The sequence below is a fragment of the Chelonia mydas genome, chromosome 1, assembly GCF_015237465.2.
Source record: "Chelonia mydas isolate rCheMyd1 chromosome 1, rCheMyd1.pri.v2, whole genome shotgun sequence".
Taxonomy (NCBI): Eukaryota; Metazoa; Chordata; order Testudines; family Cheloniidae; genus Chelonia; species Chelonia mydas.
The window spans coordinates 326,387,205-326,401,103 of NC_057849.1; the positions used below are offsets into that span (position 1 = coordinate 326,387,205).

A 13,899-nucleotide genomic window follows, 5' to 3' on the forward strand; every position below is an offset into this window, starting at 1 on the left:
ACAAAAATGGAGGGGGGAAAAACTAACTCCCCAATTTCACCCCCATTCTAAATCCTTTTAGTTAAAAAATTGGGAATTTTGAAAATTTCAAAACAGAAATTTCCTGCTAAATTATATTTTCTGGCAAAAACCAATTTGCTGCCAAATTACAGTCTATGAAAAATTTCAGCCTGATCTTCCTTCATGTCATGATGGGGTACAGAGATCCTTCATGATGCTCATTCCTAGAGCTTCAATCTTGCCCTTAGATAAGTTCCAGACTTTTCTAAGAAACCAATAATACTAAACTAAGTGTGAGCAAGGGAGGGCAAAAAAAGACTCATTACAAATCTTTAAACCAGCATGTTTTGCATGGTTTTGTTGCAAAGATGTATGGGACAGCTGTTCTTCTGATAAGTAAGAAAGTTTTTGGTTGTTAGCAAATACCTACAGAGGGAAAAGCAAAACAAATTCTGAAGTGGTTTCAACACACTTTATTTTGTTAGGCAAATAATAATTCTAATTAAATAGCACTGTGTTAAACTACGTTTTGTTCTTTCTTTCACAGGATATAATGAATATTCACTGTAATGACAGTTTCATCATGCTAGGAACTATACACATACCTACACTTTTTAAAAAGAGGGTTTTCTGAATGAAACACGTTTATGTACAGTACTGAGGATTCAAGGAACACATTGTTAAATCAGGATTTCAGCAAACTTTACAACTACACAAAATAAAAACAGCAAAAAAAAGTACTTATGGAGTTCTTGACAGAGAGCTTATCTTTACATTTGGCAAAGTTATATCTAGAAGATGTTTCTTTAAAAAAAGGAATAAAATTATATACATTATTCAGTAATCCTCAAAATAGGAAGTTATTAAATAGCACAAACAATATTACAATCTTAAATGTCCATGTTACATACAAATGGGGGGGGGGTGTCTACTTTACTTTAAAAAGAATAAAATTGTAGTAAGTCTAGCCTGTACATTTAGGGCCAGATCCTCAGCAGGTATAAATCCCTGTAGTTCTATGGACATCAAGGAAGTTACACCTATTTACACCAGCTGAGAATCTGGTCCCTACCTACACTATACACAGAGGAGACCTGCTAAAGCATGGGAGGCTGGACTAGCTACATATTGACAGAAGTTTGTTATATATACATTTACGTTTTCATGCAGCAGAAAAATGTTAGTTTAAGTGTAATCCCTTAAACAGTCATACCATAAGAATTGTATGTGAAGCAGCTTTAAAAATATTATTTTATAATCATATGAAACTCAGAGCTATGCTGATTGTTTTAACTGAATCCCATATTGCCAATATTCAGTTATAAACAATGTAACTATCATTTTTGAGGCCTGATGGGGGCCTATTAAAATATCACTGTAGTCAACCACTCAAAGAATAAATTGTATCCTTAAATGCTTATTAAATGCCATATTTCATCTGGAATCAATTACGAGCCTCACAACAGACATTAATGTTATACTAACTGTGCCGTGAATCTCCTGGATAACATTGGAAGAGCAAGTGCAGTATACAGAGTATATGAGCTAATGTCAGTCTAGGAGGTAGCTTTGTTTTGTGGAGCCCAAAACGATTTTTTGGTTTGTAACTTAAGTATAGAATCTTCAGAAAGTCTCCCATCCTACCAAAAGGATATTTTCTCCACTGCAAGACACCTGGCAAAAACTGATTTTCATTGACTCATTTTTATTTAATCTTTGTAGAATCTACACTGCCAGCTCTTGAGACCTGATCCAAAGCTCAATTAAATCAATGGGAATCTTCCCATTGGTTCCCATGGGCTTTGGTTCAGGCCACTATACACCAGTGTACATAGTTCACTAATATGCATTTAGGCCTTGATTCAGCAAAGCACTTCAGTACAGGCTCGGATTTAAGCACATGAGCCATGCCATCCCCCTTTAAGCAAGCACTTCAGCATGTGCTAAACTTGCAGTTAATTATGAGTGGTCCCACTGATGACAATGGGACATAAGCCTGTGGTTCAGTGATCTGCTGAATCAAGGCATATTTCCCAGCTGTTCCGTCACTGAACGGCAATGGTAACATGCCTGACTGATACCACTCGCATCAATTTGAAATCAGAATAATGCAACTGAGACAGAGTCTTCATCACACTAGTGTAAATCTCAAGTAATTCTACTCACTTCAGTAGACTTACTCCTGATATACACCAAAGGAAGTGGGATAAGAATCATGCCCCAAAAGCTTTCACTAACTGTTTCAAAATAAAGTTAAAATAATAATGGTTAGAATAAGGGGTTCTCAGACTTCATTGCATCATGACCTCCTTCTGACAATAAAAATTACTACATGATCCCAGGAGGAGAGACTGAAGCCTGAGCCTGCCTGAGCCCCACTGCCTCGAGAGGAGGGGCCAAAGCCAAAGCCTGAGCCCCACCGCCCCAGGTTGGGTGTGTGTGTGCGTGTGTGGAGGGGGTGGGCAAAGCTGAAGCCCTAGGCTTCAGTCCCAGGCAGGGGGCCTGTAACCTGAGCCCTGCCACCAGGGCTGAAGCCTTCAGGCTTCGACCCCAGGTGGTGGGGCTTGGGCTTCGACTTTGGCCGCAGCAAGTCTAACTCCAGCCCTGACGACCCCTTTAAAACAGGGTCGCAACCCACTTTGGGGTCCTGACCCACAGGTTGAGAACCACTGGATATAGATACTTTGTTTGAAGGCATCATTTTATTAGCACTGCTGGCATTTTATTTTGAAAACCACCTCTGGTTTAGAAGTTATTTTTCCTCAATTCATCATAAAATTACGTTATTTTGTTTGAATATATCTTTAATTAGCTTATTTTGCTGCAGACCATCGTAAAGTGTCATTGCATTACATGTGATATTCTGTGGGGCTATCTGTTGCTAATAACTGTCCTATGTGAGTAGTCTTAGTGGACTCCAGGAAACTTCTCACATATGTAAGGCTAGCAGGATTTGCCCCTGATATTTTGCATTACAGATGGTTGGAAAATGGTGACATTTTTGTACCAAGCTGGATGGATGGACAGAAAGACATTCACCAAGTTTTCAACCAGTTCTATTTGGCATGTTACAAATCATGATTTTCATCAGAGCTGGTGGAGATCTTTTTTCAACAAAAATGTTTTTGCTGAAAAACGGCTTTTGAAAATGAAAATTTCACCAAAAATCTTGTTTTGAAATGTTCCTTTTTTCTTTGGACAAAAAATATTTTTTTCAGTTTTCTTTTTTGCCCCTTTCTAAACCATTCTCTTGTTTCGCCCTTTTCAGAAACAAATAGCATATGGGTTAATAAAAAAGGAGAAAAGGATGAAAGAAAGGGGGAAAAAAATCAAAACTGGTAATTTTTGAAATCAAATATTTTTGGAAAGCAGGTTTCTGAACATTTTTTAAGTCAGCTCTCTTGGAAACTTTGAAAAGATACTGCTTTTGAAATTTTCAAAAATGTTCATGATTTTTTCTCCACATCTTTCGACCAGCTCTAACCTTTATCATTTGGGACATTATAAAAGAAATCTGTGGCTCTAGTATTTGAGGAAATGTTGTACTATACATCCACATTCTGCTCACAGGAAGGTAACATTTTCAAAAGTATCTAAGTCACTTAGATGCTTTTGAAAATGTTACCTATAATCAGAGTCCTCATGTTGCTTACAAAGCTATGCAGTGTTATAGGGCCAATATGCTACTTGATGTCAATATGAGCAGAGATATGGTAAATTAAATCTCAGAATGTATTACAACTCATATTATGAACAATAATCAGTGTTTCCTGACATATAAAATAATTTTTCCCCTTTTGTTCTACTTTTACCTTACTTTGACCTTCAGTTTTTTTTCTGTACTATCCACTTCTACTGTACTTTACCTTTGCCAGCTTCTTAGCTACATGCATTCACATGACTTGTACAGTGAATTAAAACTGTAAACCCAACATTGAACCGTAAACAATTAGAAACTCATAGACTTAAATGCAGTGCAAGAAACCCCTGGGCATCACCCTCATTTGAACAGCCATCTTAACCCCAATTATCTCTCTCCCCTTCTGTTCTGCTCAATTCCAAAACTGCAAATTAATGTACTTATTTTCTTTCTTTCTCTTCAACTGTAAGTAAATATCAGGATATCAAATGGGTTAAGGTAAATATTCAGTTTTGCTGCTACGATAGGGACCTATGCAGTGCCAGTGAGCATCTCACAAAGAAAATGCTGGTTTTATATTTTCTTTAATTAAGTTACACTGCATTTTACTGGGAGAAGGATAGTTTCTCAGGCTTGCTTTACTAGTTTTAATTTAATATGCTCTCAACAGACAAACAAGAGCCCCCTGCAGGGAGAACAAACACATCTGAGGCTCCAAATGAAAAAAATTAAGATCCTGGTAATTGATTCCTTCTGTTCCTACTTTTCCTGTTGTTAATCAGGGCCTTTAACTTGCCATAGTCCCCTCTCATCTTCTGAGATTCTTCTCCGCGCTGTCCTTGCTGTCTACTGTCTTTGCAGTATTGGTTAATCATCTGCATTTCTGAATGGCTGAAAGCTCCCATGAAGTCCTTTGGGTGGAACTGCAGGGCTCGTACAGAGCTGGCCCAGGTCCAGGGGGACCACTTGTCAGTCATGAAGGCCACCATATCTGAATCTAACACTTTGAAGTTGATCTTTGCTATTGTTTGCTTGAAGCTGTTCTCTGTTGCAATGCAATGGTAGAGTCCTCTGTCAGTATCCTGGACAGAGCGAATCAAGAGTCCTTGCTCAGTCGATATGATCCTTTCATTAAGTTTGACCTACAAGGACGAAAGGCAAAATAAACTTCTTATGGGCCAATTAATTATTCAAGACATATGTAATATCTTTTAGTGACTCTCTTTTCATATATGGGGAGCTTGTTCTGTGGAAAGTTTATCTGAATTTTATCTTTATTATGAGTTTCAACAGTTACTATTAACGTTTGAGAAGATCAAGCCAGACAAGGTCCTTGGGAGGAGCCACACAAGGCAGGATTTTCAACCACCTCAAAGAGAGTAGACCCCTGGGGGTAGAGAGACTTTTCTCTGCCAGCATTACAGACCTGGGGAGCCTACCCACTAACATCAGAGTGTTCTGCTAAATCTGCTGAAAGGAAGATGGAGTCCGTAAGACTGGTGGTTGATGTCTTACTGGACACTGGGTGGCTGTTGGGTAAATGCTTTAATTGGGTATTGGCACCAGAGGGCAATTCTATAAAGAATTATATATCTGGTGTAGATTCTATACAATGGTGTAAAAGTGGCTGTAGGAAGGATGTCATTCTGTTTTCAGTGTTGCAGAGTTTGGGAGAAATTTCCATAGCACACTATTTAATTTTAGTTTCATGCCTATGACAGTCGACTATGGTGTTTTATTAAATATTTCGATGTTGCGGCAACTCACATGGCATGACGCTTTGCAGAAATCTATTTTGAGTAAGTCTATTCTCATGAAATTTCCAGCCCAGTTCCTCAAGCAAAGAGATTTTAGAATTCAGAGAGATTCAGTTTAGTTGAAAAGAAACAACCCTTTGATCCTTTCATGGTTCATCCGTTACTAATTCCAGCATGTGTTATTCCAACACAATTACAAAACAGAAACACAAAAGGGGACTCAGCTACGGTGTATGTTTTTCTTGAGTAAGGAAGAAAGAATTGATTCTATGTTGCTAGCACAAGGTTTGAGCCTTCTCCGAGCATACCTCAGAAACAGCATGTTTTACTCAATAAACGCCTTATTAGTCCTCTCTCTCATTTCACAGGGTGGCCTGACATGAGTTTAACACTTTCCATTATTTATATTCTGTCACCTGCACCATGTTACCGTCTTCCTCTTACAACAGAAGTTCCTTTTTTATTCCAAAGAATATCTGCTTCAGATTTGAAATGGAAATGATGTTTCCTTTTTGTATCACTCAAGGAAAGCACTATACTGTATGTTCGAGTGATGAAACCTGAGAGCCTTGGAGGGTGCAGTAATGGAAAATGTGATTACACCACAGTGGGGAAAATGCTTGTAGCCTTAAGTGGTTTTAGCTCAAGCTAATTTCTTGCTAAGGAAACCTGCCCCATTCCCCCTCGCTCTTCCTTTTATCTTCTCTATTGCACAAAGGTGCTGCTTTGACCAGACCTAACTCCTTGATTTTACACATCTTGTTTCTTTTATGCCTGCTTCCTCAGATCAACAGCATGTGCTGACTGAGCAAATAGTCCCATTACAATCACCTTGTTGTAGAGGAAAGAGTTTCTGCTTAGTGTTTTGAATATAGGTGTAGGCTAGAATTTTCTAAGGGAATTAGGTGCCCAACTCCCATTAAAAGTCAGCTGGAGTGAAGTGCCTAACTCTCTTAAGCTCGTTTGAAAATCTCAGCTATAATGTATCATGAGAACTGGCCCTCCTCATGCCAAAACACTAAAATATGTTCATGCAATTTTCCTAACCTGCTTCATCATAACTAGACTGTCTGAGCCCCCTGATTGAATGCACTTTCCCTCCTCCCCCTTCGATTGATCCGTGCTGCTGAGCTGCATTACTCACCTCTTTCCTTCGGTCATTGTCTTTCTGAAAGAGCCATTTAATGGACGCCTGGGGAGATTTAGGGGTGCACTCAAGAAAGGTGGTGTTGTTTTTCACTCCATACTGAATTACTTCTGCTGCATTTCTGTATGCTAGGAAGCAAAAGGGGGCAGATAAGACTATTGTACTACAGATGCCTGATTCTGATTTGGAAAGCAAACATTTACATGTCAGCAAAACTGGCAACCAAGGCTCCGTAACCTAGCTGAGTCACACCCCATCTCAGACTCGTTAGACTGAAATTTGGAGGGGAAATCTATAAAAGAAAAGGAATGAAGTTTGGAGAAACTTCAGGCCAAATCAAACCGCAAATATGTCAGCTCTGGGCGCAGATTGTTCTGAGAAATTTGGGCACCTGTTTGTGAGTCACTTAGCAAATCCTGGGTCAAATACTGTCTTGTGCAGCCTAGGAATAATAAAAGGACACAGGGAACTTCTTCTGCCCAGTGCTCTAAGGTAGCAGTAGGCCAGGGCATCATCCTAGTGCTCTCTGTTGCCCATTAGTGACTGTTAGTAGCAAAAATCCCCAACGGCTGGAGATGGGACACTGGATGGGGAGGGCTCTGAGTTACTACATAGAATTCTTTCCCAGGTATCTGCCTGGCAGGTCTTGCCCACATGCTCAGGGTGTAACTGATCACCATATTTGGAGTCAGGAAGGAATTTCCTCCCAGGTCAGATTGGCTGAGACTCTGGGGTTTTTCGCCCTCCTCTGCAGCATGGGGCATGGTCACTTACAGGTTTAAACTTGTGTAAATGGTGGATTCTCTGTAACTTGAAGTCTATAAACCATGATTGGAGGACTTCAGTAACTCAGCCAGAGGTTAGGGGTCTATTTCAGGAGTGGGTAAGGTTCTGCGGCCTGTAATGTGCAGGAGGTCAGACTAGATGATCATGATAGTCCCTTCTGACCTTAAAGTCTATGAGTCTAAAGGAGGGTGAGCTATTTAACATGCCTGTCAATGCCCCAGCATCACAAAAATACAGCCCGCTACCCCAGGGATGTAGTTAGGCCTGTAGCTGTTCCCTGAATGTGCATTTTGAGGTGAGGTGGGGGCTAAAAAGGGCCAAATACAGCTTCTTTTTCAAAACAGCATTAAGATGCTCTTCGGTCACCTTTAGCCATCATGAAGTCTCACTCCACCCCAACCACTTGGTGCAGCTACGTCTATAGGTAGGCCAGGACTTAGCTCTAAACCTAAAGTCCAATGAAAAGCATAGATCAGACAGAGACTGAGACCCGGAGACAGAAGGAGATGATGCCAGTCTTCTCCTTGGAAAGGCTTTCAATTGATTTATAACACTCTAGCAATACTTGGGCATATGTTGAGTTTATATCATCACCTAGACTTATTGTGCTACTTCACACTCTTTATAGATGAGTGAATGTCTGTTACCAACATCAAGTGTTTAGTTTTTTATTAGTTTGCTCAAATAATAATATTGGCCAAGGCTTAATTTTTCTAACATTACATGAAATGTAAGTTCTATTTCTGAGTAAACAGTAATGGTTAAAAATAAATATTGTAAATTGAACCACCTAAACATAGATGCCTAAATCAAATAATAGCATCATCATAAGGCTGTCACCCTCTTTCCTCATTCTATCCCCCATCTCCTATTTCTGACCCTCAGTCATAGTCACGTCTAAAATTGGATTCTAAGCTAGTTGGGCAAGGAACCTTAGCTTTCTATTCTTTCTGTAAACTGCCTAGCACATTTTGGATTCTGTAATAACAACAGTAATAATATTGTAAATGTTATGGAAGCAATCCTGAAGTACTTGGCATTCAAAGGTCATAATTTGGCAATTAGTAGGCCTTTGTGCCTGCATGGAGCTTACTGCAGGACTGGGGCCAAAGTGAGTTTTATAGATGTACCTTAGGACTGAGTCATATAGGAATATGAGAGTCTATCTGTCTACATTTTCTACAGTTTTTACAGTTTTCTTTAGCATTGTAGTATCTAAATGCTTCCACCCTTTCACTAAACTTTTATCTATTGCACATTATTTTTATTTGTTATGTGTGCTCTGAAAGACAGAGAGAGAGAGAAAACAGCCCTAAGAGTTAACAATAATTTGGGTTAAAAGTTTTTACAGAATATATGTAGAGTGGTCATACAAACCTATTGGTGCTCAACGCTATATTTAAATGTAGCACTGTGTTGAAAAATGTTAACGCCTCCCATGTTAAAGAATGTTGAGGCATAAAACATGGCAAGCTTTATGCCTTATTTTCAAAATTGTATTATGAATTTGCTAATACATTTTGCTCACATCAGTTCTTTTGTCTTTTTGGTGATTGTCCGATATTTTTTCTTCTCAGTGTATTAGTTTGCCATAAAATGGCTTAAAATATAAATTATATGTTGAAAGAGTCTAAATTACGGTTTCTTTATTATCTTTTATTACACTGGAAAAAGTGGGAGAAGGGCCACCTATCTATACCCTAGCTCTTCTCTTCCCCACTCTCACCAAAACTTCCTTGAAAAGAGAGAGTGAAACACCCTAATTAATTAAGATTAGTCAATAGTTCAGTGGTTAGAGCACTCATTCAAGTTGTAGGAGACCCATGTTTAAGCCTCTGCTCTATCTAATTCAGAGTAAGGACTTCACCCTGGTTATCTTTACTACCAGGTTAATTGGCTATTTTGGGATATCTCACTCTCTTTTCCTAGAATTTGCATCCTGGACCTGAGAAACCTTCCTGATGAAGGTTGCATTGGAACTGGATATGTTTCTACGAAAAGTTTTGTTTTTGACAAATTGACATATCCCATCAAAAGACATCAACTCTACTACTGATGGCACAGTGTGAAATGGATGAGAGTTCAAAACAGGATTAAAATTACAGGTGAAAATGATCTTGATCCCCTAATCTCAATTTGTGTGGATTACAAAGCACAAGACTGTCACAGCCCTTACTCAGCCATGCAGGAGAGGAAGATGGAGTAAGGCACAGGTCCTCAAAGGTATTTAGGCACCTAACTCCCTTTGAAACCAATGGGAGTTAGTCATCTTGGGGGAGGGGAGGGGAGGAATAGCTCAGTGGTTTGAGCATTATTCTGCTAAACCCAGGGTTGTGAGTTTAATGCTTGAAGGGGCCATTTAGGGGTCTGGGGCAAAAAAAATTGGGGATTGGTCCTGCTTTCAGTAGGGGGTTGGACTAGATGATCTCCTGAGGTCCCTTCCAACTCTGATATTCTATGATCTTTTGATGACCTGGGCCTAAATTACAGATATCACCCTGTTTGGCCTTGCTTGGAATTGGGCGTGGAAGGAGCCTTAGTTCCACTGCCACAACTCATTGGGCAGCGTAGATGATCCGGGGCACATCAGGGTGTAAAATGCTTCATGAAAAGGAATGGAATAATTTACTCATCCCCCAGTGCAAAGGGGGAAAGAGGAAGACTTATGACTCAGAGTGGTGTCCAAGTCACAGTGCGCCCTGGGGCTATTCCGGGGTACGTGTGGGGGGTGCAGTTTACACACCACCCCTTGCTCAGGGCTATGCCCAAAAGCATAATCTAGCTCCAAATAACTTTACAGTTCAGTATAATTATCAGATGCAAGATTGGAACAGATGGGTTTAAAGGACATGGGCAGTAGTGTGTGGGGAATAGAATAGTCCATCATTTCCCTATAGCTGACTCAAGTCAGTGCTACGGGACTCTCACTTTATAATATCTCATGCTGTTTTATCACACAAAGGCAACATTTCATGTAAAATGCAAGGAAAGGATGTTAAGGGAAAAAATCCTATCTCAGGTTTGGAAAATGACTGTGCTTTTTTGCTGCTTTACCAGTAAACCACATGGCTGACGTGAAGGATGAGTCACATGAAGGAAAGTTCGAATGCTCTTTAACAGTACGATCATCTTTCAGTGACAGTACCTTTCAGGTTAAATCCTCGGCACTGCGTCATAGGGTTTCCATGTCTCACATCTTGTCTACGACTCCGCCTGTAATATTTGGGAAGTATAAACTATGACTAAAATAGCCACACTGTAAAACAGACTATTCACCAAATTATATATTAGCATCAGTGGTCATGATTTACTGTAAACAATTCCATGTTTTGCAACTGGCATGCATATAAGGTTCAGATCTTGGTCCTATTTAAATCAATGGAAGTTTTCCCACTGAAATCAATGGGAGCAGAGCTGGGTGCTAAGATTGACCCTATTCATGAAAATGGCAGACTCTTCTGAGTCTAACTCAAAGAAGATGAGTTGTATTCAGGTTTCTGAGAAAGGTTGCAAGTGGTTTGCATTGTATCCAAACTGGTTCATCCATTCTTCACTATCAAGCAGTATGTCCTTCCAACAGTCTCTATTGTACAGTGGAGCAACATAATCTTGTAGGTTCAATGACTGCTCCTCATCAATTACTCACTATTTGACTTTAGATAGGTTACTTAGGCCAACGTTTCCAACTGGCCTAAGTAGTCTGATTACCAGAGGTACTGAACACCCACGCCTGTCATTAGTTCTCATTGGCTGAGTTGAGGTTGCTCTGCATCTCAGAAAATCACACTACTTATTTTGGTGCCTAACTATGGATTTACCTGTCCTACTCTAGGCAGTTGGTATGGAAATGTGTGCCAGAATCTCTCTGTCTTGGTTTCCCCATCTCTTCATATAGGATGAGTAATAGTGCTCTGCCTCAAGGGGATATTGTGAATTTTAAGTCATTAATGTTTGTGAAGTGCTTTGGGATCATCAGGTGGTCATGCTTTATCCTATTATAACTATTTTTCTCCACATGAATTCATGCCTCTAAGCCCAACACAAAATTTGGTGGATATCTCTCTGTCTGACTTTAGAATTTGCAACAAAACCTGAAACCAGGCCAGTGTTATGTGGCTTAGGATTTCCTTTACATTTAATACTCAATATTAAAAATGCTGCAGCACTATCACATGGCCTAAAGATCTGCAGATGAGAGAGAAAACAGTGAACATCAGAATAGGAAAATATCTAGGTAAACCATAATTTGCTGCGGTCTGCAGAAGCTGTTCCTACATCCCACTAACCTAATCAAGAGACCTTATCCTGACAGTTTACAATTTATCCAGAAATAAGAAGTGGAAATATTTGTTTGGGGAGGATGTGTTTGTGGGTGTTTTCAGGACATAAGGAAAAAGTCAGGTGTTTTGAGGTTATGCGGTGTGGGATGACACACAGCAGTAACACACAGGGCAAAGAGGAGGCAAGAGAAAGATTGACTGTAGAAAGATACTACTGTCTAGACTTGGGGATTTGGCTCGATTTACTGATGTTTTCTCCAGCACAAGCTGTTTCTTTAGATAAAGAAACAACTCATTTCCTTAACATATGAAAAACAGATTGTTTTCCATACTGTTTTTGGTGTTTACTTTGGTCTGCAATAAGAAGCACATTACAAACAGCAGTATAAAACCCAATGGAAATAACATGGCTATACATGATGGAAATGGCAAGAGGTCCACTGGAAATTATAAATGTTGGGCCTGAGTTTCCACTCTGTTATACGTCTCGACAGTTTAAGTTGTGTTGGTTTCGGGTGGGCTGAGAATTAGAGAGCTGGAGCCAGCACCCTGACCATTCCCCATCCACCCACCCTGGGCTTTGGTTGGTGTCTGAGAGAATCTGTCGTGAAGACCAGCGGTCAAATGCTGAACTTTGCAAATTGTAAAGAAATACTACTGCTACTACAAAAAAGCAAGGTACCTGCGCCATAAAATATACTTTGTTCATTCAGGACTAACTTGTGCTTTATGAGTTAATCCCATGCAAGGGGTGGCCAGTAGGTGCCCTAACCCAGGAGAAGTCCAGCAAAGGAATGGTCTCTGTTCCCTTTTTTGCTCCCAAGTGTTAGCCATTGGCTACTGGCACCTGATCAACTGGCTGGTCCTCTGGGGGATGGAACCAAGGCTCCACCCATTTTCCATCCCTTTCTGTCAGCTCCCCAGATATCTGCAAAGGGAGAAGTACCATGCACACTGTCCACGGGCACTTCCTTGCATCTACAACTGTGATGCAGGGAGGTTACACAGAGGAATGTGGGTCTCATTCCCCTTTTGCTCCTGCACAGGCCAGGCTAAGACCCCACTTGTAATGAAAAGTTTAGTTTGATAATATTTCACACAATGTTTATTAGATATTCTGTAGTCATTTGTACAAGCAGTGAATTATTATGAAACTTCACTACAGCTTTCTGCTATTAAATATTTCCCCGGAGAAGTGGAGCAAGGTTGCTATTTTGCATAAAAAGTATGGTTTGTGCCATTAGCTCAGTGAGAATGAGAGACCTTCTGTTGTAAATTAAAGAAAAATTGCTTTCTATGTCCGCTTTAATGAACCTCATGTTGAAAATCCCAAATCTAGTGGGTATGATATGAAATGAAATTTGCCTGTATTGGTCTGTTTCCCAGAGCAGGGTGAGAAACACTCTTCTTGTCCCGTGAATATTTTTGAGAGTTTGAAAATATTTACCATCCTGAATGGGGCTGAAAAGTCAAAATCTCAAAAATGTTTGCAAATAGAATTTTTTTTAAAAATCGGTTCATACCAATCAAAACCTTTGTTTCAATAATTTGTAAATGTTTTGTTTTGATTTCTACTTTTTTTTTTTAATATTTTTTGGTCTACATTTTTAACCGGAATATATGATTCTGTTTTTGGTTTGTTTCAAAAATATTGAAATGGAATGTTCTGACAATTCCAAACTTTTCATTCCAACATTTTTTAGGTCAGGGGATTTGTCGAAACAGACCCTGTGAATAGTTTTGCTGTCAACAAATCAGTGTTTTTTGATGAAAAGTGACTCACTGAAAAATTCCCAACCAACTTGTTTCCCTATAAATAGTCCTTTTCAGTGAGGAGAAACACAGAATAAAAAGATTTAATGCACCACACACACTCTCAGATATTATGCTGAATGGAAGCGATTACCATGATAGTTATATCCACAGCAATTTAAGCAAAGGCAAAGGCATCACTGGATTCTGATTCTATTCCCACATCATCATTACCTCAGTGTAACTCCATTAACATTGGTGCACATATTGTACACCAGAGGAGGATTAGGTGCTTGTTGCATTAAAATTAGAATGAAATCTTTCTTTCACAATATATTGCTTTTAATAAAAAAGTGACTTCTTTAGCAGATAATTTTGGTCAGTGTGCAATGCCAAATACAACAGGTATTTCAGTATTATTTTTAAAGAAGCCAGCAACAACAACAATCCCCTTCTGCTATCACATTACATGACCCATGATTACATATGAAAGTAAACCCCTGACGTGTACTTTTCTTGCAAATCTCATCAGACTCC

The 13,899-nt window shown here is 39.5% G+C and overlaps 1 protein-coding gene across 1 annotated transcript in view; it reads right to left on the reverse strand.

Moving 5' to 3' along the window:
• Positions 1–458: 458 nt before the first annotated feature.
• SEMA3C (semaphorin 3C) overlaps positions 459–13,899 on the reverse strand; it is a 163,070-nt gene continuing 149,629 nt past the window's right edge. The window contains exons 16-18 of the mRNA XM_037889242.2: positions 10,476–10,543; positions 6,542–6,672; positions 459–4,782 (exon numbers count right to left, since the gene is read on the reverse strand). Of these exons, the coding sequence (XP_037745170.1) occupies positions 4,369–4,782; positions 6,542–6,672; positions 10,476–10,543 (613 nt within the window). The 3' untranslated portion in view covers positions 459–4,368. The remainder of the gene's footprint in view (positions 4,783–6,541; positions 6,673–10,475; positions 10,544–13,899) is intronic.